The 26,812-nt window shown below is 47.1% G+C and overlaps 2 protein-coding genes across 2 annotated transcripts; one reads left to right on the top strand and one right to left on the bottom strand.

Annotated features, from left to right (window-relative positions):
• Positions 1-4,341: 4,341 nt before the first annotated feature.
• Positions 4,342-10,497, bottom strand: AHSA1 (AHA1, activator of heat shock 90kDa protein ATPase homolog 1 (yeast)). Its single transcript, XM_014941976.1, has 9 exons — positions 10,329-10,497; positions 9,822-10,012; positions 9,556-9,638; positions 8,767-8,884; positions 7,140-7,228; positions 6,658-6,792; positions 5,797-5,898; positions 5,196-5,247; positions 4,342-4,752 (listed from the first exon to the last, which is right to left on the bottom strand). The coding sequence occupies exons 1-9, from the start codon at positions 10,406-10,408 to the stop codon at positions 4,580-4,582; spliced, it is 1,023 nt and encodes a 340-aa protein (XP_014797462.1). The 5' UTR covers positions 10,409-10,497; the 3' UTR covers positions 4,342-4,579.
• Positions 10,498-11,199: 702 nt separating this feature from the next.
• Positions 11,200-24,097, top strand: VIPAS39 (VPS33B interacting protein, apical-basolateral polarity regulator, spe-39 homolog). Its single transcript, XM_014941622.1, has 18 exons — positions 11,200-11,217; positions 11,356-11,455; positions 13,845-13,883; positions 14,229-14,293; positions 16,897-16,953; positions 17,866-17,958; positions 18,620-18,653; positions 19,095-19,197; positions 19,287-19,314; positions 19,496-19,569; positions 20,136-20,211; positions 20,503-20,637; positions 21,191-21,232; positions 21,635-21,724; positions 22,125-22,211; positions 22,740-22,829; positions 23,122-23,226; positions 23,500-24,097. Exons 1-18 carry the CDS (start codon positions 11,200-11,202, stop codon positions 23,518-23,520), a joined length of 1,257 nt encoding a protein of 418 aa, XP_014797108.1. The 3' UTR covers positions 23,521-24,097.
• The last annotated feature ends 2,715 nt before the right edge of the window (positions 24,098-26,812 follow it).

Raw genomic sequence — 26,812 nt, forward strand, 5'->3', positions numbered from 1 at the left:
TTCACACATGGGGATATACCACAGAAAATGGATTTAGACATAGCTCCACCATGGGGGCATGGCATTCCTCACCGACGGGTCCTGCTCCCTCCTGGGCTTCAAGCTTGCCAGTGATGGAGATTCCACAGTAACCCTCAGCTTTACTGTTCTTGCAGGGAGAAATATTTTCCGAGCAGCCAATCTAAATCCTTCCTGCTTTATTTTAAGCCCCCTGCATCTTATCTGCAGTGGTCACAGAGAGCATATTATTGCCTTATTTGCTCCTACTTCTCATGTATTTCAGAATTTTATCATTGCACTCCCTTTTTCCCTCCTCCTCTACCGTCTTCTCTTCTCTGGACTAAACAAACGTGATTATTTCAGGCTTTCCTTAGAAACTGTACTTGTAGACCTCCCATTGGTCTCATTGCCCCAGATCTGGGGCTTGCCCCAGATAACTCACAACTTTCTTGAAGTGTGGAGCCCAAAACTGAACCCATGGGGTCTTATCTGGGGCTTTCTTAATGATCTACGGAAAGACTTCTTCACAAAACCTACAAACCTCAGCCTCGCAAGCAGCTTTTGTTGTCTTCCATGATGTTTTAAATTTATGTTCATTTGAAAATTCACCGTAACTTGCCCAGCTTAAATGTCTTTTACAGATGTGCTGCCAAGCCTGCTGCTTCACCTCTCATACATGTTACTGGTGGTTTCTGCCTCAGTGTAAAACTTCACAATTCACTGAAGTCAAACACACTTTTTTTCTCCTGGATCACTTTTCCACTTGGTCAAGATCATTTTCAACCCTTAACTTGTCTTCTAAGGGTTTTACCGCAATAGTGGTGATGTAAATTATTTGGACTCTGAAGTCACCACTTGTATTATCTTCTGTACTGAAATATACAAGGTTCATTACAGGTCTATTAGGCCTTCCCTTATTTACTAATAAAAATATCATATAAAGCATTGTTGAAGGTTGTAATAAAGCCCAGATATTCTGCCAAAGAAAGGCATTAGCTTGACTCAATATGAGCTGTACTTGGTGTAGCTGTGATATAGGTGTGCTGGTCACTGCTTTTTTACCTGATAAGCTGGGTATTTACAGGTTACTGACTGCATTTTTCAGTATTTTTTCATGAGTTGATTTTACAAATTGGTCTAATTCCTTTGCCCCTCTCCTCTCTCTCTTCCTCCCTCCCTCTCCCCAGCCCCATTCCTCATCAAATTCAGAAAGATTTCTCTACTTTCCCATGTAGTTCTCCTAGGGTAAACTGTGAAACATCCAACTACTTTCACTTTGGCTTTTTAAAAAGATATTTTATTTAAGTTCTTCCTGTTTTGCCATTGAAGTTGGTTTGAGATGATGTTTCAAAGCGGTATTAATAGCTACTCAGGCCAGGGCCTTTCAGTATGTTTGATTTGTGGCCTGAATTTCCCATAGAAGTTTCACGTACATAAATGATCAAAACACACAAGAAAGGGCCAAGTGAGTCATAACAAAGGTCCACCTGAACCAGCCTTCAGTTTCTGACAGCAGTCAACAGCAGGTGACTAGGGAGGAAGAAAAAGAGAAGGACAAGCACGTGTACTATTTCTATGAAGTACTTTCCTTGTCTTTTTGCCAGCAACTGGGGACCAGGAGGCTTCTTGAACCAGATGTAATGGCTGTTCTGTTTAATAGCCCTTGGTTGGTTTATTCTTTCATGAAGTTTTCCACTCCTGTTCTGAATCCATGTAAACTTTTAGTGGTACTCTATCACCAGCTGCAAGAAATTCCAGAATTCACTAAATGTGTTGAGACCCCTTTGGCTGGGACCCCATGTTCTGTTGTTTGACGGCGGCTCCTTACTTACCATCTCCATGTGGCTCATAAAGTGCATAGTGAGTTAGAGGTCACCTCTGACCCCTCATCACTGTGAAAAATTAATTGTTTATTTCCATTTCTGTTTTCTGGTTTTTTTTAACCTTTGCTTTCTTTCATTCACATGATTTTCCATCTTATTCTATATCAGTTCAGATTCTTGAAGAGCCTTTGAGGAGGAGTATAATTGCTTTTCTTCCTCATCTTATATATTCCTCGTCTTCCTCATCTTCTCTCCCCCAAATAGCTGCAAACCGCATTCAGCTCTCCTGGTGCTTCCAAGTAAAGCAAGTCTGGGGTTTCTCATGAGCACCTGTAGAGCAGATCTCAGCTGTAGCTGATGGCGAAGGTGTCTGGTGAGGGCAGGCAGATGGACCTTCATCAGCAGTCAGCGACTGAAGGCTCACATTGCCTTTGCCAAGGGAGCGGCTGAAGTGGTGAAGGCATTGCCACCACCATGCCCTGTTAGTGCCAGCACAGCCCGCCACGCTCCGTGCCTCAGGCTAAGCCCTAGCTCAGGGCCTGGCCTTTTGGCACAAGCTTTTCTTCCCTGGTGGGTGAATCCAATAGAGTCAGTTGCGAATGGCAGACGAGGCCCAGTGACTGCACAGTTACACTGCCCGTTCTGCTGCTGGGGGGCCGGCGATTTCCAGCCCCAGGGGCAGGGATCCAGCTGGAGCAGCACCAGCATGGCTCGGGGCCGTCCGTTTTGTTGGAAGAAGAGCCCTCAAAGAGCTCCGGAGCGGAGCCCCGAGTCCGTCAGCCCGTGAATAGGGGCTGCTGGCTGAGGCCAAAGCGTGTCCCATTAGAGCAGCAGCAGGATGCCCCAAGTAAACCTTGTTTGTGACGAAAGGAAGGCAATTAAAATTCCACTCCAGCTGCCTTTCCTGTCCCACTTCCTAACCTTCCAGCGGCAGGTGATTAGTGGGGCCTGCCTTCTGCCAGCCCAGCCCCGCTGCGGGCGAGCCGTGCTGCCGCGGTGCGGCCAGTCTCCGGCAGGGCTGACGAGCCACAGCCAGGACAGCCTGCCAGCCGCCCGGCTTTGCCAGCCTCACCATAACTTAAGCGCTTTTTTTTTTTTCTTTCCAGTTTTCAAATCACTTTGCTCTTCTCTTCCCAAAGCTCGTGCCTTGGCTGTGAACACAAGCACTGCTGTTTAAGGTTTTTCCCATGTTTTTGCCCATATTTCCCAAACAGCAAACCAAGCACGCACAGTGACATCGGCGTGCTCATGTTCTCTCGCACCATCGCAGCCCGCCAGACGCACACAGTAGTTCATCTGTGAGTTAAGAACCCTGGCACAACCACCAGCTGGGCAATGCTTTAAGGAATCCAGCCCTGCGGGACACAGGGAAGCCCTGACACACCTACAGGTACCCGGTCCTCATGCAACTTCAGCTTGTGGTCACAGGCCAGCCCAGGGACAAGTACACAACACAGAACTGCATTTCATACTGCACTCTTGATGTCTGTACATACCTACCGTGAATAATCACTTCGGAATAGCAGGTAGAAAAGGGCTCTCCGTAGTTTAAAAGGTAACACAAACAACTACATCTGGGTTTTTTTGGAAAAGGGCACTAAAGTTTTGTTTCCTCGTTTCCTCTACTGATGGGAACAGCTACAACATGCCATTCAGATTTAAAAAAAAAAACAAAAAAACACAAACAAAACCCAAACCTGTAATTCTTATCACGTAACATTACTTACTTCTAGCTTACTAGAGGTGCTCTGCAGAAAAACAGCAGAAACCCAGATATCTAAGAGAAACTCATGCCTCAAAGGGAAAACTGAGTATTTCAGTCACCCTTGAGGTTAAGCAGATCCACACTTCTGACCAGAACTAGACAAGTGTATTCCTTTAGAAGACATTGCTGGGAACTAATTTTATTAGCAGTAGAGAATGAGCAAGTGACTTTCCCCTCCTCACCAGCCAAAAGAACAGCTGAAGTGGGGGTCAGCCAAAAGTACTGTACCTTGTTTATTCTACACGAATAAATCCCACCCCCATAGAGAGTCCATAGTTTGCTTTGGCCTGAAGCTGTGGGAGGTAGCTGACCCTGCGCCCCACAACCTGCTACAATTGTTTTGTAGGTGGGAGCTCCCCTAGCAGTGCTCTGCTGATTGTCCTGGACACCAGGTGACTACACGATCGGCTGCAAGTCTTGTAGAGCAGGCTAGTGTAGTTTTAAGAGAGGATCCTGCTGAAGAAGGGGATGTGGAAGGGAGGAGAGGAATAGCTTGGACAGGATCTGAGATCCCTTCAGAAATGGGAAGGGTTTGAAACATTCACCAGCGGCAGATCAAAAGCGGAGAGAAAGTGAGCAGCTGCTCCAACTAAAAACTGCATCAAGCTCATGCTCTCTGCTCCCTCAGAAGTGAGGAGTAAATCACACTGGGATCAGCACTCCTTATTGATCCGTGTTCTTCCACAGATCCCTCCCTCAGCCTATCGACCGACCCTTTGAACTCAAGCCGAGCTGAGGACACGAGTTCCATGGTGGTTTTTTTAAGTTAGGTTTATTTAGCAATAGAAGTATGTACATGTAAGAGAATCCCCTGCAGCACGAGACATGCAGAAAGCAGTGAGGGACTGAAAATGGTGCTGCTCAATGGCCTTCCTCATCACCTGTCATCCCGCTTTACTCGGCAGCAGGGCCAAGATTAGAAAGGGACAGGTGAGAAATTTATCAGTCCACGTGGCAGAGTCTTCAGCCGGAGCCTTCCCAGCAACCAGTATTAAAACAAGCGGGCGCCATAGCCAAATGTCTGTTTAATGCCCTCGAAGTAGTAGCGCTGCCAGCCTTGCTTTGTTCTTTCCTCCTCGCTGGCAGGAATGCCCTTGCCTTCCAAGCACACCTCCGTCTCGCCACCTTTGTCATTGAAGTTCAAGGTAATTGTTGCAAAGTGCCCTAGAGGAAGCAAAGCACATCTGTCAGCAGTGTGGAGTACAGTATATGCTGCCCCAAGGAGCTGCTCCGCTCCTCCTCTCACACAGCACCACTTAATAGACTCCTCAGGATCCTTCCCAGAGGATCTATTCCCAGGACAGCTGAAGGCCTTCCTCAGAAACAGAGGGAGGAGAGGGCTCCCTCTTCATGGGGTTTGAAGGAGCTGCAGCTGCTACTGAGCAAGCTGCTACTTCATCATTCCTAATCCCCGGCCGCTGCTCTAAGCGGTGGCCGATGATTCTGACCTGATCATGTGGGAGGTGAAGCTGGGATAAGGCTGGTGCAGCTCCCCAACACTGTGTGCTCCCCACACACCAGCCAAAGTGCCGTGTGGCACATGGGCCTGGAATTCTCCAAACACCTGCAAGGGCTGCAATAGGATAGTCCACTTTTGGACTACTTACCAGCTGGCCAAGATTTAAATCTCCATTTCATAACAAGTTGCTTCTCAGGGACCTTGAAAAAAAAGACAGAAAGATTGAGTAGTAATTTTCTGCAAGTCCTGCAGTCTAATAGAAAACAATTAGAATTCTGTTTGTCAGAAGTCTTAGAGACCCCTTGAGAAACACACACACAGAGGGAAAGAGATTTTAAGTGTCCTTTTCTTTCCACTCCTCTTTCTTTCCACTCTTCTTCCAGGAATGTGGGCCATAGTACAGCCCCAAACACTGAGACCGTGTCCCTGTCCAGAATACTTTAGTGGCAGGAGGGCTAAAGAGGAAAAGGCTCAGTTACTATCAGTTACACCTCTCCAGCCCGTAATAAACCAGTAAAATCACACGAGGACAGGGCAGATGCATTACTGGAAGCCAGATTTCCTCCCCCAACTGAATTCCCATACATTAATCCACAGGAACACTCCAATAGCCACAGCGACTATAGATAACTATTGGCCACCAGGTAGAGCTGCACGATTAGCCAACTGAAGCATTGTTACAGAATTGATACCTCAAAAAATAAAAAGCTGCCCCTGAGCCAGATACACCTGCACTAGTTAGTACTTACTAGGTCAACAAACTCTCCTGTGACACTGCCATCCAGCAACTGAAATTTGCCTCCTTTATCAGCCTCCAAGGCGGCTTGTGCGTGGGTGAAAGCTTGGACCATCTAAAAAGAATTCAGGAGAAGACTCGTATCACTTGACATTATCTGCTTGCAGTCTTGTTGCCTAATGTCTCCCACCCAGCTACAAAGGTCCTAGAAGAGGAGGTAAGTCCTCCTCCAAGTGTAAAGTCTTCATCAAGAAGAGACCGAAGAGAATCTGGACAGAAAAGCAAGGTTACAGCCACTAGAGCAGCATTCTGCCTGCAAAGGGAAAAGAATCCCTAATTTTCATAGTCTATGCAGCGTTCTGTAAGCCACACTGATTCACTGTTGATTCCTTAATGAAACCTACTACTAAGAAAAGGTTGTATTTTTTGCCTTTTTTTTTAAAGGAAGAACAAAAGACTAAGATCATGGTTAAATAATGATACAACGTACAATGCTGCTCTCCTTAAACTATATAATAGCGTGCAGGAGAGGGGAATCTATTCCCTGAGTATGCTTTGATACCACCTAACCTTAAAAGGAAAAAAAACCAAACCAAAAAGCATACATGACTAAATCCCAAGAGATGTGACCAGATGCAGTAAGGGATACACCTACAGATAGGTGCTGACAGCAGTCTGGAACTGGCTTCTGGCTGACATTAACCCTCTCTTGTCAATGGTGTAAAAAGATGCACATATTAAGCAATTGTTCTGCAGAGCAGCTTTCCTATTCCCTTCTCATGGATTGTGAGTGTCCTACAGAATGCCTTAAAGAGCACCTTAGAAACAACCTGCTGTGCACAAAGAACAATTCTCAGAACAAGCCCAGCATTACCTCCTGAGTAACGAATACCCGGTAGAGCTCCTCAGGAGATGTTAAGAAGGTGTCCTTCAAACTGATCTTACATGTAGGGATCTTGACTCCTATGGATTTGGACTGCGACGGGGCAGTACTGCTGCTAGCGGCCGTCTAACAAAACAAGAAGTAAAACAAACACATACATGTTTTTTTCACAAAAAAACTCAACAAGTGGTTTTTCACGTACCTAAGAGAAAAAGCAAAGGCCTTCAGTAAAGTAGTAATTAGGTACAACCATATTTGAATGTAAAAAGCAGATTTATCACTCTGCTTGAATTAAGAATATCACGTGTTGCAGATGAAACAGTCAGGCCTACACTACAGATTGCCAATTCCTCAATATATATGTATCTCTTTATCTCTTGTAAACAGCATAGGTTGCTCCTGTAAGCCCCAGAATCTAGTACTGTTTTCCTTTTTTCATAGATGCAAAAGCATGTTCACATGGTTTTATTTACCTTGCGGTCTTCTGCTTTAGGAGCCACCTGAGGTGTTGTTTCCATATGTTCACCATTCACTGTGGGCAAAATCATGCCCTGGGTGAATTCTGGAAAGACAGGAATACACCCATGAAACTAATAAAAGATCAAGTAAACCTTTTAACTGTTCTTTGAAATGCACAATCAAACAGGGCTTCCTGGTTTCTCCCCTGCTTTTGCTAGCACCCACCACTTGAAACAGTTTCTAAAAAAAGTATACAGACCTCTTTTTACAAGCAATTAATACTTCTTGCCTTCACTACTCTCCACTGAAGGCCGTATCAGAACCTGCCTACACTAAGAGTTAGGAACTTACCTCTTCTTCCTCACCTAGACATACCCATCACTATCGTCCACACGTTGCTCTCGTACTAACACTAGCCTTACACTTATGTAGCTTTTTTCCCCTCTCTCACTCTCTAATATAAACAAGCAATCACATCTCAGATACTTTCATTTTATTGGTCTAGACAAACCAAACCAAGCTTTTCCATTTCTTTTCAGACTCTGGTTCTCCATTTCTCATATCACTGTAATACAAATAAAGTTACTTCTAACTCCATCTTCAATTTATCTTTTCTGACACCAGTTGCCAGGACTACACACAGAAACCCAGGCGAGGTCCCACCAGCACCCTGTTAGGCAACACTAGCACTTTTATAACTCCACCAGAAGCTTCAGTCTCTTTCAGCACCATGTTTGCTTTTGCTCCAAGCTCTACTGCTTCTGCCTTTACCAATTATAAAACAGTTTGCTCTTTCTCTTTCCTCTTCATCTGTTCAAACTGGCAAAATTCCATTATATAGCAGAATTTTATTGTATGTGTATAATCTCGTATCCTGCAATTCTTAGCTCCCACCTATTCTTATTTATTCCAGCCCACAAGATCTTACAGTTCTTTCTGAGTAACATTCTCATCTTCCACTGGGTGACCGTGTCTCCCACCCTAAACACTAAAAAGCCTGATAAAAAGCAAGGGTACAGAAATTTGACCCTGAAAAACAGCAACCAGTGGTGGTTTGTACTCAGCAAAACTTGAAAATCTAGCCCATAGTGTAATACAGGCACATGGACACTGTAGTGTTCCCAGCCTATTCTAGAGAGCAAATCCAAACTCAAACAACATACACTGAGTTAACTCCAACTGCTGAAACCAGATTTATCTTCTAAAAAAATAATTTTGATCCAGACGCTGAGACACCTTATTCAATGACACTAACAAAACCTGCAGAGCAATTTCCAGTTGTTGGTTATTCTCAAATCTAAGTAACACCAGATGCCTTTACTGGCTTAATTTTCTCTATAGCTGAGCTACAGAGAACGTGAAGAACATTCTCATTTTTAAAACATAAATCCAAAAATGCTGTTTATTATTGGATTATCACAACAATCCTTCCGGGCTGTGCTACAGTATCTAGAGACAGAAGCGCTTCTGGCCAAATGCTAACCATTTTCAAGACAGACAGAAAAGTTACTGTTTTTGCTCTGACACCTTTTTGTTGAGACCGGGTGAAGAACTAGTATTCACTCCTCTCGTTACCCCCATCCTGTCTTTAGCATTAACCCATATGGGTTCCCATAACACTTCTCCCTTTCAGGTACATACCTGTTTTAAGAGTGCTGATATAAGTTTTCATTGCATCTCTAATTTTTTTTGTGCCTTCTTGCTTCATCAGGGTCTTCAAGTTAGTGTCAGGCTCATCTTTAGCAAGGCTGACATTGATCTAAACAACATTGACAAGTGCTGATTAACAAACCCATACTTGCACGTCTTTTTATTACTCAATTCAACATCACAGCTAGACTCTGGCTAAACTTTCACAAGCAACTGTGCAGTTTTATTAATCTTTCACTTCATCTCTCCCAGCCTATTTAAATACCTTCATGTGCTATAAAGCCCTTTTATCTAGAAGACAGGAATTAATTTGATAAAGATACAATGTGATAGGGAGGGACTCTATCAGGGAGTGTAGCGACAGGATGAGGAGTAACGGTTTTAAACTGAAAGAGGCAAGATTTAGACTAGATACAAGAAAGAAACTCTTTATTCACCACATTATTATGAGGGTGGTAAAGCACTGGAACAGGTTGCCCAGAGAAGTTGTGGATGCCCCATCCCTGGAGGTGTTCAAGGCCAGGCTGGATGGGGCTTTGAGCAACCTGCTCTAGTGGAGGTGTCCCTGCCCATGGCAGGGGGGTTGGAACAAGATGATCTTTAAGGTCCCTTCCAACTCTAACCATTCTATGATTCTATTAACTTAAGCAGTCTCTAAAATGAAAAAAGTTCTACGCAAATGTTCTAAAAAAAGGTAACATGGAAGGAAATATTAATGCTGTGAGAATTCCCGTTAGAACAGCCAGCCAGCCAGCAGTATTAGCCTGTAGCTATGCTCACCTCAACTTCATCGATGTCATTTTCATCTGAGAGATTAGGAATCTCCACATAACCTTTGTATTTCACTCCTGTCTTTGAGGTGCCTGCAATTACAATTACGTTGTTGAGATGAACATTTCTTACTCTGGTTGTTGTAAAACCAAACTTTTATTGTATCACAATACAATACTTCACTTTATTATTATTTACTAAAGGAAGTTAGTACGCTTATCCTTAGCCTTGTACTTGAATCTGGCTTTGAAACAGGAGGGGAGAACACCACTCACCAGTCCATGCCAGCTTGATGGCCCACTCGTAGAAGAAGATGAGTTTCCCTTTGCGGTTGTTGATGGAGGCCTCTCCATCCAGTTTGCTCACTTCTGTCACCTCACAAGCCCCTTCCTCGCCCTCCACCCTCACCGGCAGCAGGAGAGTTTTCAGCCGCTCCGTGGACCAGTTGGAGGCATCCCGCTCCGTCCTGCGGGAAAGCCGGGGGGGACGGGACACCGAGGCTGAGAATCTGGGACAGGCCACACCGGCAGCACACACCGGGACCACCGAGCCTTCCCCCCCCCTCCTTCCCTCCCTCCAACAGCACCGGGCACCCCCCGGGGCACCCACACACGCACCCCCACAGAGACGAGGCCCTTCCCGGGGCATCACCCCGGACACCCCCACCTCAGCTGCTCTCATAGAAGAGGAAAGAGCCCCTTCCCGGGACACCGGCCGGGCAGCCTCCCTCCGCTCAGCGGGACGGGGGCCTCCCGGGCGCGCCCGGCCCCCCCCCCGCTCACCAATGCCAGTTGTTAACGTTGGTGGCGTCCGCCCGCTGCTCGACGATCCAGCGCGGGTCTCCCTCCCCCCACTTGGCCATCGGGACCGCCGCCGCCGCCTCCTCCTCCGCGCCGACCGCCCGTGGAAACTGCTAGAACCGCCGGCCGCCGCACCACCTCCCGGCTTCCGTCACCGGCACGGTCCCTTCCGGCGCCCTCCCCCCCCTCCGCCTCACTGGGCTTCTTTGGTTCCGCCGCGCCTCCTCCAGCTGCCGCTCCCGCCACGTCCCCCCAACAGTAGGCAGCTCCCGGAGCGGGCCGCCCCGCACCTTACCGCCTCCTTAAGCCCGGCCGCCCGGCCCTCAGCAGCCCGGCCCGAGCACCGCACGGCCGCGCGCGACCCGCCGGGATTTGTAGTCCGGCCCCTGCGGCAGCGCGGGGTACGCCGGTACTCGTAGTGCGCCGGGAGGGAAGCGGCGGGGCGGGCTGCGGTATGGGGAGACTACAAGTCCCGGCGTGCTCTGCGCGGCAGCCTCCCGCCCTTCCCTCCCTGACCGTGCCTAGCCGGTGGCGGTGCCTGGCGCGGGAGAGGTGAGCGGGATCCCGGGGGGCGGCGGGGCCGGGAGGGCGGTGGTCGGGGAGCAGGAGCGAGGGCGGTGGTCGGGGAGCAGGAGCGGGGGCGGTGGTTCACCCTCAGTGACGGCCGGGAGGCCGCCCAGGGTTCCCGTCTCGCCCCTACAGTCGCCAGCCTGAAACCTCGGGTGGTTCCTCGCCCGTCCACCAAACGGCATCTCCTGCAGGTTGAGCTGTCAGTGTCCGTGTAGGTGTCGGTGACCTTTGGATTCCCAGTGGTGAGGAATCCAAAGGTTTAGGCCTGAGGTGCAGGCCTGAAATGCCTCCCCCAGAAGAGGCAGTGGAAGCCAAGGAAGGCTTCATCTGTATTCAGAGCTGGGGCCCGAAGCAGGGGGGATAGTTTGAAGGTAATAGGAAACAAAGCACGCTTTGCAACACTGGCGGTCTTTATACAAGCTCATTCTTTTGTCCATAGCTAAAGGAATCCAAACGGGCAGTGAATAGCCTTCGGGATATCGTCGATGATGATGATGACGACCTTGAGAGGGTCAGCTGGAGCGGGGAACCTGTGGGAAGTAAGTGCAGCAGTACTGCAAGTTATCCTTGAGACAGAGGGAGTTTAAAATTACCACTTAAATCGTGTCATTTAGTCGAGGTCAGGAGTACTGCTTGCTATCCAATCCTGCATATCTAGTCTAATTCTATTCTCCTCGGGTCATGTTGTCAGCCACTTGATTTACCTGTGTGGATCCACTGGAAAGACAACTAGCAGAAGCCCAAATTACATAAAGAAGAGGAGTGCAGACAAGTGGAGGGAAATAGCTGTGTTTTTCCCAATATATAGCCCATCTTAGAGCAGATATTTTGGAGGTTATGGCTTGATATTCATCACGCTCAGCTGGCCTGCAGGAATCTGGGTGATCCTTTCCTTCACGCTGTGGCCTAAAATAGTGTTGTCCCAAAGTAGGGTTGTTTACCTGGAATGCAGACGCCAATATACACACCACTAGCACCATTTAAAGTTCTCTGTGCTTTGTTCCTGCAGCATTTTAAGGAGATATTTCAAGGTTTAGTGTGTGTTTATGGACTGACTCTTGCGCTTGAAGTTTGAAAGGGAATTGTTAGCATTAAGCGAATGTGTTTCTAATGATGATGGGAGTGAGCTCATGACCCACACACAATGCTGTCTGCTGCGCTTTGGAGTTCATGACCCACAGAATATGTGAAAATTTACATTTTGATCACCCAGAGGACCTTCAAAGAGTCTGCTCTTCTTGTCCTGTGCTGTAGCTCTGCCTTCTGGTTCAGGCTGTTTCTTTTCCCATCCAAGGTGTCTACCTATTGGCTTTTTTGTCTGTCCTAAAATGTGTATGTTGTGCAGCTGTGTGAAAAAAAGAGAAAACTGCACCTAGAACAAGCAGGAGGGAGACATATGCATGGATTGTTGCCAGCATTGCTAGCTGTTTTGTCTGTGTGGGGAAGAAAATGATATTAGTTTTCTATTGTTCAGGAAGGTATGTTCTTATGCTGTTGTGATTTGAGGTAACCCAGGGATTCTCTGGCTCACTCTTTACCTTTAGAGCAAGGCTTATACTTTACCTCATGCAACAACATATAAATGTTGGGTGGTCAATGCATTTTTGTTTTGTAAACCATAACCAGCTGTACAATATTGCTGAAATCAACCATTTCTGGAGGATAACACCCAACTGTTTACCAAGCAGTATTACACGAGATTGGAATTCTGTGCTCTGCATCTGCTTAGTGCTGAGAGCTAAAGTTCTTGGGATGTGCTAGTGCAAAACTGACCAGGACACACTTGGTAACATTCCTGCCATGCCTTAAGATCATTCTTTATTGGTTTTCTCTTTCTTTGTTTTAAATGACTTCTGTCTGCACGTAGGTATATCCTGGTCAATCAAAGAGACATCCTCCAGCAGCACTAGCTCGCTGGAGGGCCGAGACTCCAGTCTACAGAAGGGCTCTTCCTCCTATGCTGCTTTTCCCAAACAAGTTTCCTCCTACTCCCTAAGCAGCTTATTCAAAGGTGAGGTTCCTCATATACAATGCGGACAAATGAGTTTTCTTTCAAGAGCGTCAAGAGCCAACTGTGTTCTTACGTAAATCGTTTTCTCTTAAGTGTATTGCAAAACAGGGAAGCCCTGATCTCTCCTCACTGGTCAGAAATGGGATACTGTCTTGTGCAGAAGATCGCATGGTCTTGTGGTATGGGAGGGGGCTTTGGAGGCTATGGCTTCTTAAAAGCCAGGTTCCACCAAGGTGGATCAAGCACTGTACAGCTATCTCTTTGCATGAACAAAGGGAATGACTTGACCCATGCAGCCCTCATTTGATCTTCAGTACTGTAGACATGACAGGTTATTATTCTTTATTAGGAGCTCAGCTGGCTGCTGTTGGAGTTACAGTTGGTTCAGCAAAGACATGGTAGGAGCAGTGGTAGCATAGCTGGTTATGCAGGGAGCTGCACGGCAGGCCATGGAGAGACTTAGGCAGCTTGCAAAAGTTCAGCTCTGTTGTCTCACAGCCAGGCAAGAAACCAGCTTTTACTTTGTCTCTCTTTCTCTGGGGTGGTTTTTCACTCTCAACTTTGTCAATACAGTGATAGGCATCCATATCACTGCTCTGGGGAGTGAAGCTGTCCCGGCTGCCACAGACTAAGCAGTGCTGTGTGCTGCAGCCTCGGCTCTGCAGGTAGATGAGCAAATTCAGGCTCTCTCACCTCCCCTGGCCTTAGCAACAAGCACACAGATAGGGCCTGCTTGTGATGCCACAGGCAACTTCAAAGCTTTTAACTGCAGCAGTTGAGCCCCAGCTGTGCTGGTGTGGGTCATTGTATACAGAGTAGCTTGTTCTGCAGCATGCTGGCTTGCAGTCTGGGCTTGTGTTCTCTTTGCTTTGCTGGTGAAGAGACAAGCCTCTCACAAGTGTTTGTTTTCATTTCAGGGCGAAACAAACTTCCAAGTTTTCAGTCCCTTTCAGATGGTAAGTTTTTGAATCCATGCCTTATTTTTGGAAGGGTGCAGATTGACGCAAGCAAAAGCATTTCCAAAAAAAAGGGGAAGCGTCACCTTCCTTTTGTTGCAAAAAGGGAAACTGAATCGTGGGTTGTCTGAAAGTCATTCAGCAAAGAAGTGAGTTGGCATGATGGTTTGGGGTAATCTTCTTATGTACAACTGATGACTGTTGGGTTTAGAGCAACTTTGTATTGCCACTTGGTGCTTTATTGGGGGGGGGTCTTCTACCACGAAAACCAAGAAAAGAGTGGTTTTGGAAGTGGGCATGAATCAGGATTTTGATGTGCTACTGAGCTTTGCCTTTCCTTCTCAGCCCTCTCTGACACAGGAGTTAAAAACTACGCCCCAGAGCTGCGCAGACCGAAAGCTGAGTACAAGGTGAGCAGCCTGTTTGCAGTGTGCTGAGATCAGAGTCCTGCCAGGAGGACTTTCTTCTCTATGGGTTTCATGGGAAGTAATTAATCGCTACTTCAGACAGCAGAGGGCAATGTAGGGACTAGGACAGGAGCTGCAAAATGCAGCCTCACAGTAATTTAGGTGGTCTCTCTTTTTCCTCAGAAGCAGAGACCTTTGCTGGGGGTCTTAGTTACTCCTACTGAATAGTCCAGCAGTCTATGTGAAAAGGATTTCTAAATACTGCTTTGCCTGTAAGCTGCTTTCATGCCAGGTCAGATGAATTGGCATCATGTGTGCTTTTAAAGTTTTTTAAATCTAAAGGCTTCTAAATTTGTTGTTCGTGAATCACTGGGACAGCACAGAGGGAGTTGCACAGAGGTGGAGTTCCAGTTGGCAGAAATGTTCTTCTCCCAGATAGGCAGCGTTAGGTGTTGCAGAATATAGTGGATTTTGGGACCGGGTGGTTTCCTTCTACTAGGTGTGAGGTTGTGGTTCCATGTCCCCAGGTCCATCCAGTAACAGGACTGAGCTCATATTCCCAGCAGATACAGACATGTACAATACTGACACAGCTGCCCACACCCATTGTCACAGAGAGAAACCAATGCCTTTACCAACAGACACATGAACGCACAACTCAAGCCTGATCCTGAGCCTCCTTTCTGTCTGATCAGGATTGAATTCCACTAGTGGGACATAGACACACTCTATGGATGTCTCCAGTAGCTGGTCATAGACATCCAGGGTTTTTTATAGCTGCGTCCCAGACCTCAGTCTCCTCCAGTTGCTGGCATCTGGACCCTTGAGTCCCTAGAGTTCATGGTCCCATTCCGGTTCCTGGTGCTCAGGCTGCTTATTCTACTCACTGGTTGAGCTTGAAGTTCGCTAGCATTCATACAGACACATGCACTTGCAGTAGAGAGCCCACCCACACAGAAGCTGGTTAAATATAGAATTTAATGAGAATATAAAATCAACTGCAGTGATCCATTGCAGGGCTTAGTCAGACAGGCAGACTAACTAGCCACTGGTTTAAACTTGGCTGGTGCTGTATGGCCCCTTTACCCTCTGTTTTCCTGTGCTTGTTCCTGCCCAATTCATTTTGATCCTTCTCTTTCCCTGCTTCTTATCTTTCCTGTAAACTTCCATAATAAGCCTCACACATTTACACAACCCTCTTAAAATGTGCCAGGATTTTATTTGCCCTGCATCTCATAGAAAGTCCTGTGCCTCCTGTGCCATGTGCATGGCATTTGGGGAATGTTTCTTTGGTTTAGTTATCTTGGAGGGTTTTATGCAATGGATAATGACCTAATCTGTCTCATTTGATGGTGGCAAGAAGTGGCCAAGTCAGCGTGCTCAGATTGCACTGATTAGGTTACTGGGTTTTCTCCACCTGTCCTCAGGTGAACCTCACCTGATCCCCACCAGGTTGGTGTGTTTATGTTGATTAGCCATTAATCACATAACCTAACAAGCAGCACTTCCTGAAAGCAGAGCAGGAGAAATAAATGTGCCCTGTTGTGTGCCAGCAGTGAAGCAGGAAGGAAAAAGATTGTACAGTCTCTTAAAAGCTGGCAGGAGTATTGTGAGTGGGGTGGAACAAAGATGGGAAAGTTGGTGGCAGCTTTGAACCAGTGTCCTGACAGTGACAGGCTGAGGACCTGCCTTGGCTGGAGGTGCTGGGGGGAACCCTGGTGCTCAGGACACTTGGCATTCAGCTTTACATTTGTTTGAGAGACTCGTGTGGAGTGGTCCCCTAATAGGATTGGGTGGGCCTTTTTTTTTCTTTAGATTCAGGCTTTCAATAAATCTTCAAAGAATTTAACAATTCAGTGTCCTTAGAGCTGATTCTGGTTACTCCCTTTCTCTGGCCTTTTTGAGGCAGAAGGCTCAGAAGAGCCTCACAAAGACTTAGATGCCTTCTTGGAGCCTGAGGTCAGGAGTAGCTCAGGCCACCACTACTTTTTATCCAGTGCTTCTGGATCGTGGCATCTGCAGGGGGAGAACTTTGGTCGTTGTAGCAGCGGTCGCATATTACCTTAAGGTGGTCTCACTACAGGCTTCCGTGCCTTTGTCATATTGCTCTAGTCCTGTGCGACTCTCCAGGCACTTGTCTGAGGCTGCTGTCCCTGCACTCTCCACACTGCTGTGGAAGGTTCACCAGCAGAAGTCCATCTGAATTGTGGCAAGAAACTGACTCCTTCCCCTTCAGTTTTGGGTTTGTCAGTTTCGCATGTATTTTGCTTGTCCTTCAAGCAACATTGGAGCTTTAATTTGCAAGGAGGACAACCTGTTGAAATGCACTCCTTATAAAGGATGTGATGCCAGACATTACTGAGGCAATGGAAAGATTCTGTGTTAACTTTTGAGCCTCTAGTTTCCCTCCCCACCAAGCTGAACAGTGCACCTGAACACTGCAGGGACACGTCCTACTAACAGCTGCCCTGGAGCAGCTGAGTGATGAATCTGAGAAGCTACACGTGGGCCATCGCTTTGATCCAGCACAAGTGGAAAGCAGCTTGGGCACTGCTGGTGTGATCTGCCTTTTGAGGCTCAAGAGCTCTTTATTTTTCTCATGGCAGGATTACAGCAGTGATTGGAGCCCCAAAGATACGGTCAGGCGAATGCAGAGGGGCAAGGTAAGGACTTTCCACTCTCACCTGCTTGCAAGAGACAGAAGGTGGGTGGTCCTAAACTGCATTACACTTCCCTATGCTCCTGGCTGTTCTGGGAGCAGGGAGGGAATCCGTGTTGCTGGCAGCATCTGGAGGGGACAGTGCTTTGCCAGGTGGCAGTGCTGGGGTCACACTAGCTCAGGAGCAGCAGCAGAACTTGAGGGTTTTGTTGTGTTGTTTCTTTGAGTTGTCCCCTCAGCTAGGCTCTGACAGGAGGCATCTGTGCTTCTGTGTCCCTCTCTACCCTTTCTGCTCCCTGGAGCTGGGTTTATGGGAAAAATCCAAGGGTGGGTGGCTTTACTTCCCTTCTTAGTTGATGGCAAATGGAGGGGGGAAGGCAGAATCAATCTTGGGTTATGCTGGAGCTGGAATCTTGGGCTCAGCTGCCTCAGTTTGCCCTGAGCACACAGCAGACCTGTGGTTTTACGCTGCATGTGTCTCCTCAAAGGCTGAGGTGAACTGAAGGCCACAATTATGGGTTAAGAAGGGAGGAAGAATCTTACAACTTTACTTTTCTGGTCTCCTCTATGGAAAGAGCCCTGCAGCGTTCCTTCCTGCTGTCAGGGCTGGTGGTTTGTGGTGTGCAGGGCAGTTTTGCCTTCTTAGAATACAAGGGTGTTAGTGCTGAACGTACCATGTCTGCTCTCCTTGCCTGGGCAGTAATGAGGGCTAACTCTGCAGCCCCTCTGGACAGATTCACGGGGATTATGTAGCACAGGGTTTCAGCTAAATGAGAAGTTCTCTGCTGGTTGGGAGGACAGTTACTCGTGTTACTTAAGGGCTCATGGGGGAAGAATAGGTAGTACCTTGGGGGCTGGTTCAGGCTGGGGCTTGTCTGATGTCCCATATGCTTACTTATGTCTCTTCTGTCTGCAGATCTGCTCTCTAGAGAGATTTCGCTCGCTGCAGGATAAGCTGGTGCTCTTGGATGAGGCGGTGGCAGGGCATGATGGGAACGTCATTACAGCTGTGAGTCCTGCTGGGGCCATACAGGGCTGGGACTTCCTGGGTGACCCCACAGAGGGTGCTTGTGTGAATGCAGTCAGTTGGCCACCTATTCTTGCAATAGGGGGAGGGGTTCTTCACTTAAAACCAAGAAGTAATGAGAAGTGTCAAAGCTTAAGACTGGGAAATTCCATATTCCTGCTGGCTTTCCTGCCACTCTGCAGGATTCACGTTGGGTTAATACTGAGGAACCTGATCCTTCAGCCTTATAGATCTTTGCAGCAGCTTCTTGAAGCTTGCAGCACAGAAGATTTGAAGGGCTTTTCCAGTTTATCTGACTTCCAAAGCATCAGGCAACAAATGGGACTGTGTCAGATTCCCTCATCCAGGTCTTTTAAGCCCTTGGATCTTTCATGGAAAGGCTTTTCTTCGTAAATCTTGGTCTCGCTTATCTAAGCTCCAGAGTAGGAGCTTGGGCAGGCATCCAGACAGCTGTGGCCCTGGCTCACTGCTTGTCCTGTGTCTAGTGGGTAGCAGAATTCAGTTCAGTGCTGTAAGAGCTGTGTCTTCAGAGGCCCTTTGCAAAAGCTTCCCCAGGCCTTGACCAGTTTGCTGTCTGTCTGTCTGTCTGAATTCTGGTGAAGACTGATCTGATCAGCTGAGAGCTGCCTCTCTGTGCTCACAGGTCCTGATATTCCTGAAACGGACGCTAAGGAGAGGTAAGTGTGGCTTGAGCCAGGGTTTCTATAGCGTGTTTCAGTTAAGGGCAGAGTTCTCTCACTGGGTGCAAGTCATGAAGAGAGCATCTGGGATATTGCTGCTTTACTGAGCATGAAATATTTTTGCAGCGAGTATAAGATGGGAGGGGGTACGATAATGCCCCCAAAGGCTCCAGAGAGGAGCTTTGAGCAGTGGATAGGTGGTGGTGGTGGCGATGAGGTGAATGAAAAAGAATCTGTAGGGGTAGCACACTGCTGTGAATTCAGCTGAGAGCCTAATGAATGGGCTTTTCTGTGCTCTAACCTCCAAGACTGTGCTTTAAGATGGGATAAGGTTGAATCCTGCTAACAGCTTCCAACTCCATGCATCATGCTTAGCCCCCTATAGCTTGCTAGTGCTAACTCGCTTTACCCACCTCTACATCTCTCTGTCTCCTGTAGAGATCTTGTTTCGGGAGCTGGAGGTGCGGCAGGTGGCCTTATGTCACCTCATCCATTTCCTCAAAGAGACGGGTGAGCAGAAGTTGCTTCTGGATCTGCTCAGGTGAGGCTCTTGCCCAGCCCTTGTGGTGGGGCTGAGCAGGCAGCTAGGAACCTGTCTCCAAGTTAATGCTTGCCCATTCCCTTTTGCAGGTTCCTAGACAGGACCGAGGAAGTTGCTGTGAGTATTCCCAGGAGCAGAAGCTCCCTTTCCTCAGTGAAGAGCGAGCGTAGGGCTGGGGGAGGCTGGCTGCAGGGTGTCTGCTAGTCAGGCAAGAGCTTTGCATCCCCATTTTGCTTTTTGGAGTCTTGTATCTCCCAAATCTGTGAGAACAGACTGCTTCTTTTTCCTCTCCCTCCAGCTGTCCCAGTACCGGGAACATTTGAACATCCAAGATGTAGAAAAAAGGAGGGAATTTCTGAAAGGCTGCATTGGGTAAGAAAAAATGCGAGAGTGTGGGAAGGATGTGGGTGCTTCACAAAAAGTGGTAATAAAGAAAATTAGACCTTTGTCCCAGTGCCACAGTTTATGTAGTTTGAGAACTCATGTTGGTTTTGGGTTGTTGAGTTGGGGGTAGGGTGTTGTGGACAGAATATAGTCCAGAGAGGAAGAATTTGTGGTGATCTCTAGTCCAGCAGCTTTTCTTGCTTGTGGGCAAATACACTGCAGGGACCTTCTGATCATTGATCCTTCAGGTTGTGAAGGATGAAAGCTTGGGTCCCTGAGTACTTGAGGAAATTGGTAGCATCAGCTTTAGGTTGTTCTGTGAGAGATGCCACATAATTTTCCCTTCTCTAGAGCCTGTCTGGGAGAGAGCCGGTTGGAGAGGGCAGTGGGACAGGAGCCTGAGTACCTACTAGCCACTCAGGCTGGGGAGAACAGGAGGTGTTCCCCACATCTCTGTCTGTGCGTAGGGAGCATCTTTGGTAGAGAAGAGCATCCTTCTAAGTGTACTGTGTTAAGAGCCACTGATAGTGTCTCCTTCCTCCATGTCTGGCCAGGCTGCCATTTTCAGCTGAGGATACATCCCACATTCAAGACCATTACACCCTGTTGGAGCGACAGATCATCATTGAGGTATGAAATCTTCCCTGCTGGTCAGGAGATGACTGGGACTAGCTGTGAGATCTCTATCTGTCCCTAATTTACACTGCTTTGGATCTAACCAGCCTGCCCTGGCTAGTGTAGCTTAACTGCTGTCCAAGTCGCTGTGCCAGGCCCATGTGTGGAATACCAGGCCTGAGATTTCATGGCACGTTGAGGCTGTGCTTGTCCTTTGCTATCACGGCACCCTCCCCAGGTCTCTACCCCACAGGTAGCTCAGGTGGTTCAGGCCTATGTTCACCCTCTGTCTTTGTGTTTCCACAGGCCAATGATCGGCACTTGGAGTCAGCTGGGCAGTCAGAGATATTTCGGAAATATCCTCGTAAGGCTTCAATTCTCAACATGCCACTAGTGACCACCCTCTTCTATTCCTGTTTCTACCACTACACAGAGGCTGAGGTGAGGATGATGTGGGAGAAGAGAAAGGGTTACATCTCATCCCTGTAGCCCTCAATATGTGGGGTGGTTAAGCTGGGGCATCTTAAGGAAAGAAGGGGAAGGAGGTCATATTTCACACCTCAGAGAGACCTAGAGGAACCTGGCTTTCCTTGTCCATCTGGGTCCAGTTTGTAGTTTTCTTTTGTGCTGTAAGATGGGACATTCAAACTGGGACAGCCCGTCAGGGAGTTGCCTCCTAAAAAACAACTGTCTTTTACTTCTGGCTCCAAGGAGCTGGAATTGGCCCTTAATCCCATAAGGATGAGGTGTGTGGTGAGGTGGTTTTGAAAGTGCACCAGTTGAGGATGTAGGGGAAACCAAACCAGAGAGCTAATGAGGTGGGATAGTTACTCTTTTCTGCCACCTGTTTCCTTCTGTGGCACTGACATGAGCAAGAAGCAGTAAAAAACTGGGGAGATTCACCCTGTGTGAGGCATGTGCCTTACAATATGTGGCTGAACCTTTCCTGACACCTGCTCTGCTGAGTTTGCATTGATTTGTCTGCTCTCTCTAGGGAACATTCAGCAGCCCGACCAACCTGAAGAAAACGTTTAAGGTATGTGAGTCTCCTGCTGTTGTGGCAGCACTGGCTGAAAATGTTGGCAGCCAAATTGTATTCAGCCAGGGGTGTGGGTAGGAGGGGTTTGAAGGGCTCAGCACTGAGATAGTGAGGGGGGCATGGCATCCTCCTTGAGCAGGGCCATTCTGGAGGCTTGGAAGGGCAAGTGGGGGAGCCACCTGGAGGCTTTCACTGGGTGCACCCTGGCTGCAGCAGCACTTGAGAATCCCCACCTCCTGCTCTCTGCAGTGCTGGCCCTGGCTTCAGGCAGCATCTCACCTCTTTGTCTGGCTGTTGGTGTGGGTCCTGACAGGGCTGGAGGCAGATGCCATTCCTGTCTGACTCACACAGACCTTCTGAGCTGTGCTAGAGCCCTGACTGCACCTTTCTGCTTTGCAGATTCCTGATAAGCAGTATGTGCTGACTGCCCTGGCTGCCCGTGCCAAGCTGCGAGCCTGGGATGATGTGGATGCCCTCTTCACCACCAAGGTGAGCTGTGGAAAGGCTTGCTGGGGAGTCAGTTCCAAGTACTGATACCTACTACTGATAGCTGGCTTGTTCTGGAGCTACTGGACAGACTGGTTTTATTTCAGCAGGGCCCAGCACCTCTGCTGGAGGGTGTTACAATACGTTCCTCTTCTCCCTGCCTAGGACCTCTGCTGGGCCTGGCTTGGCTACAGCAGCAAGGTCAGAGAAGGGAGCTGCCCCTGTGCTCTGTTACCAAAGGGTTGGCAGCCAACCTGCACCCAGCCACCGCATGAAGGGCTCTGCCAGTGGTAGATGTGGTGGCTGGTGGCGTGGCGTACGTTGCTAGCACAGGGGAAAAACAGTTCCTTGTGCTGGAGGGATTGCCCTTTAGGATTAACTTAGGGTTTGGTGCTCGTTTCAGAACTGGCTGGGGTACACCAAGAAGAAAGCACCTATTGGCTTCCACCGAGTGGTGGAGATCTTGCAGAGGAACAATGCTCCTGTGCAGGTGAGCAAGGAACCGCTGCTTGTGTCCTGCTGCTCTTTGTTGGGATTTGGGGTGTGACTGATTCCCCAAGTGAGCTGCTTCCTAGCTGAGAGCCTGCCGGGCTGCTGGCTCTGCCAGGTGGGTGCAGCGCTCGGCTGAGTGACCCATGCATCCACAGGAAATGTGGGTGGCACTGAGGGCTGGGGCCTAGGTCTGACTGCAGGAGTTGTCTGGGAGCTTTCTCCCTGCAGTGTATTGCCACCTTTGTCTGCTGCGTTAACTTTGCTTGTGCTTCATCTGGCTGGCAATGGTTAACCTGGTCCACAGGAACAAGGTAGCCTAGGACTCTGAGCTTTGTGAGAAAAGCTTTACTGCCTCCGGGGTCCTGAGGAGTCTTGTCCTGGTTTTGTCTTGGTCACTTGTTGCCTTAGGAAGGAAGGGGTCATGTCTGTGTGACCAGTGACCTTGAAATGTTTTGTGACTGGAGTGAGAGAACAAGGCAGGAGGTACCTGTGGAAGGGAGCTGGGACACTCTTCCTTCCCTTGCAGGTGCTGCAGGAGTATGTGCGCCTGGTGGAGGATGTGGAGACACGGTTGAACCTCGCCACCAAATACAAGTGCCATGATGTTGTCATTGAGGTAGGTCTCTGCTGTGTGGGTGAAGAGACGGAACAAGAGGCTGCTTTTTCTCCCTGGCTTTCCTGTGCTCTGCTATGTGCCACTGCTGTCACATGCCTGGTGGGGTTTCTTTATCCCTGTGGCCTGGGAGCAATTATGTGATTCTCAGGGGAAGCCAAGTTGAGCCAGTGTGTGGCTTCTAGCTTTTGTGCTGTGGAATTGTGCTGTGGTGGGAACCTGGGGAGTTGCTCACCTTGTCTGCAGGGCATCATCTAACTGTGTAAGCTGGGTGCTGGTTTTGCTGTTTATCTAGACGTACAGGGATCTAAAGGATCGCATCCAGCTGACAGCATATAAATGCAAGGTGGAGCGAGGCTCTGCAGATGAAGAGAAGATAAACAGCATTCTCAACAACATGGTAAGAAATGCCTGCTTTTTCTTCCAGAGACTCTCATCAGAAATGGCCGTGGATTAGGTGTAAGGGCATGGCTATCCTGCATACTCTTTATCCCTGCTGGGAAGCTAATCTTAGGTTTGGGGTTGCATTTAGTGTAGGAATGAAGGGTGAAACCAATAGAAATAGCACCCTCTGGCCATAGTTGTACTTGTTGGGGATTGGGACTCGCTAAGTTTTCCCCTGAGGGATCTGTGTTCAGCACTGATGTTAGTCATGTCTCGTTCTCTCTTTTAGCAAATCCGATGGAAGAACTGAGCGCCTGTGAAGCAGCCTGCTTGTGAATTTGGCCTTGCCTTGCCTTGTGAGTGAAGAACAAGTTGCCAGTGAAAGAGGAAACGGCAAAACCCAGTGCGGTGCCAACAGAGCAGCTCTGTTACTACTCATTGCATGATCAACGTTCGTCAGTGACAGCGGGTGCCCGTGGCTTGTGGGACAGTGACATCCAGGCTGGTTGAAGGCAGCTGTTCCAATGTAGCCAGCGAAACCATGGTACACCAGGGTTGATTCTTTTTGGAATCTGGTTCTCTTTGACTTGGCTGTAAGCCAGGCATCGCTTTTGTTTACAGAGGGAAGTAGCTGGGCACAGCAAGGTGACATTTGCTCTGGGTGGTGCCTGGGCTTATCCTCGCGAGAGGAGCAGGTCAGTCAGACTTGTGGGGTCTCCACCAGACAGTGCTGAGCGGTCCCTGTAACACTCAAGCTGGCTTGAGCATCACCAGTCATGGCTGTGGCTGGAGTAAAGCCTTCTGGACTGTGTTCTCCCTGCACCAGAGTGTGTTGGGGGAAAGGACCAGCTGCACCTTAAGGCTCTTTTTTTTTTTTTTTTTTTTTTTTTTTTTTTTTTTTTTATAATTATTTTATTGTGAAAAACACATTCCCAAGCACTTACAGTTACTGGTCAATTTTTACAGTTAGTTTGCTAAATGTTAATTAGATTGCTACTGGCCTCCTTTAATTCATGTGAGGAAAATGGTGCAGAAATAATAAAGTCATAAAAATATACCAATAAGTTGCTATTAACTTAGGCTGGATTATAGACAGAACAGTGACCTGTGTTCTCTCACACCCTAGAATACGGGGGTTTTTTTCAGTTCTGGATTTAGCCCAGATTTTTCAAAGGCACGATTTTGGGAAGATTCCCCTTTTAATACAGTTTTTCCTGCGAATGCATTCTGACATGCAGCTTTCTTTTAAAGTATCTTCTCCATCTGTTATTCTGAACACCTTTATTATCATTGTTTTTAACTTGTAAGTGCTGCCAGAGAGGTCGGTTATGTCTGCATAACACAGTGTAGCTCTGCACTACTAGTACCCAAGCTAGCTCTAGCAAGTTTAGTTAACTGGAATAGATAACATACTCTGTTAATGAAGCTGTTCCTTGTGGGATTTAAGCTGATACATTAAAAATTAGCCTGAATATTACTTCAGGGCAGTGGATGGTTCTTAGCTGACCCATGTTAAAGAGAAGACTGACTCTATTTAAGTTTTGGAGGATAAAGTTAGGATGCAAGTTGACCAGTCTATAGATCATTACAAGAGAGGTCACGCTGAAGGGTTCATAAATTAACAGCAGGAGGTATGAAATGATCAAATAGCTGGAACCTGAAGCTCAAACTTTAATGATGTATAAGTTGTACATTATTAACAGTGGTTGTAATTAAGACTGGAAGAGCTTTTCAAAGAATATGATGGATTATCTGTAATTTGAAGTCTTTAATTAAAACCGGATGTACCTCTCAAAAGATATTGCCAAATTTGACAATAAAAGAGCTATCAGCAGAAATTCAAAGGTCTTAAACTCTATGAATTTTTCATCACATCAGACTTTCTTTTATGGCATTCATTCATCTAGAAAAGTGGAAAAATACAATGAACATTTATAAAGGTCATATAAATAGGTTTCTTATAATGCCAATTGAATTGCTTTCTGTTCTGCTAACATAACTGCTTTTGGAACCAGATCAAGACCTCTCAGCAACATACATGAAAATGAATTTTGCCACTCTGAGTGTGGAGAAGTAAGGCTGGTCCTTCAGCAGTAAAAGAAGACACAGGAAGAAGAAGTAGAGCTGAAATGGGATGGCAGAATTTCATATCACACTAACTGCCTCTTTTCTGCTGCCCTGATTCCACATAGCAGTAACTCCTAGCCCATATACCCTGACCTTTCTGACAATATTAGCCAACCAGAGTGACTTTCCAGACATATAGCATAGCTAGGGGAAGATGATTAAGCTATGGATGTTTTCCTCTCCATTCCAGTCTACTGTTGAAGCAACTGTCTCTTCTGACAATGCCTGTAGGTGGCTCTGATTGCACTAATGATTCATTCAACTATTGTGGATTTACTCAGAATCCCACTTTAGTAACAGTTGCAAGGACATCTACAATAGTCCGCAGTACACCTTTTAAATCAACAAGTCATATATAGTGTAAAAGATGTTTTGTTTCTGAGGCTTTAAGAAGTCATAGACATCTATACAGAGGTGTTGTGTGTCAATGGATAAAGAATTTTTTTCATATACCCATATGTACAATAGATATCCTTGGCACATGTGAACAGTATTATTTTGACTCAGGAATGATGTATTCACAGAAAGATAAATTCACTCAAGTATGCTTTGTAAATAGTGCTACTGAAAGGCAGTAGATGTAAGAACAAAAATACTAATCCATTTAACATGAGATGCTTGCCATCACAAATGCTTCAGAGAATACTCAAGCAGTTAGCATTTTTCTGACTTTTTTCATTTCCAGAAAATATGGCATTTGATAGATCTCTTTGTCAGATCTATCTAATTGTCAACAAACATGGAGCTTTTAGTTTCAAATATTTTTTCCTTTTGCTTTTCTACCACGCAAAAAATGAATCTATCTCCATCTCCAAATCCTTTATAATATACTTACAATCACAGCAGCAGCAAGCAAACAAATACATGAACAGATCCCATCAAAAACAAGATGAGTTCAGTTGCCTGTGCTGAACCATGCCTTTCCCACAAACATGGGATTACCTCTGGCAGCCAGGAAGGCAGAAAAGTATCCTTAGTAAGCTCTGTACCCTTCCTTCTTCCTCCAAAATCCACACGATTTTGTGGTATGCCCAGAAATCTATCCAAGTTCCAGCTATTTTATCCCAGAATTGTGACACACTGCTGCTGCCTAGAGTTGCAAAGAAATTACAGAGAATTGTTCAGAATTTCCTGACAGTTCTCTGTAAAAGTAAATGATTTATTTATATCGCTGATTGATGGGATTAAAACATTCTAAATGAACACCTGAAATATCTTGAAATTATGACAATACCTGAGGAAATTTCTAGATATTTTACCCACTCACATCTCTATGTTACTCATTCCCTTGGCAGTTCGCCTGTCTGGGGCAAGGTGCCCAACCTTCTCTTGATCTCCAAGACCTTAGCAACCTAATGAATATGAAAATAAGAACTTTCAGTCTTCTGCTAAATTAGCAGGAGTGTTTTGAATCTAGTAGAAAATGGCACAAACCTGTTCAAGCAGTTGCTCTCTCTTTGTTCTACCACAGAGTG

Source organism: Calidris pugnax, unplaced genomic scaffold (genome assembly GCF_001431845.1).
Source record: "Calidris pugnax isolate Ruff unplaced genomic scaffold, ASM143184v1 scaffold56, whole genome shotgun sequence".
In the NCBI taxonomy this organism is placed as follows: Eukaryota; Metazoa; Chordata; class Aves; order Charadriiformes; family Scolopacidae; genus Calidris; species Calidris pugnax.

What these genes read in the sequence shown, in the direction of transcription:
- VIPAS39 (XM_014941622.1), top strand. An exon ending in GAGCGGGGAACCTGTGGGAA is followed by an intron (nt 11,456 to 13,844) that starts GTAAGTGCAGCA and finishes TTTTCATTTCAG; the next exon opens with GGCGAAACAAACTTCCAAGT. An exon ending in ACAGCATTCTCAACAACATG is followed by an intron (nt 23,227 to 23,499) that starts GTAAGAAATGCC and finishes TCTCTCTTTTAG; the next exon opens with CAAATCCGATGGAAGAACTG.
- AHSA1 (XM_014941976.1), bottom strand. Translation starts at nt 10,408, where the DNA reads ATGGCCAAGTGGGGGGAGGGAGACCCGCGCTGGATCGTCGAGCAGCGG. An exon ending in ATGACATCGATGAAGTTGAG is followed by an intron (nt 8,885 to 9,555) that starts GTGAGCATAGCT and finishes AATGTTGTTTAG; the next exon opens with ATCAATGTCAGCCTTGCTAA. An exon ending in CTAAAGCAGAAGACCGCAAG is followed by an intron (nt 6,793 to 7,139) that starts GTAAATAAAACC and finishes TTGTTTTGTTAG; the next exon opens with ACGGCCGCTAGCAGCAGTAC.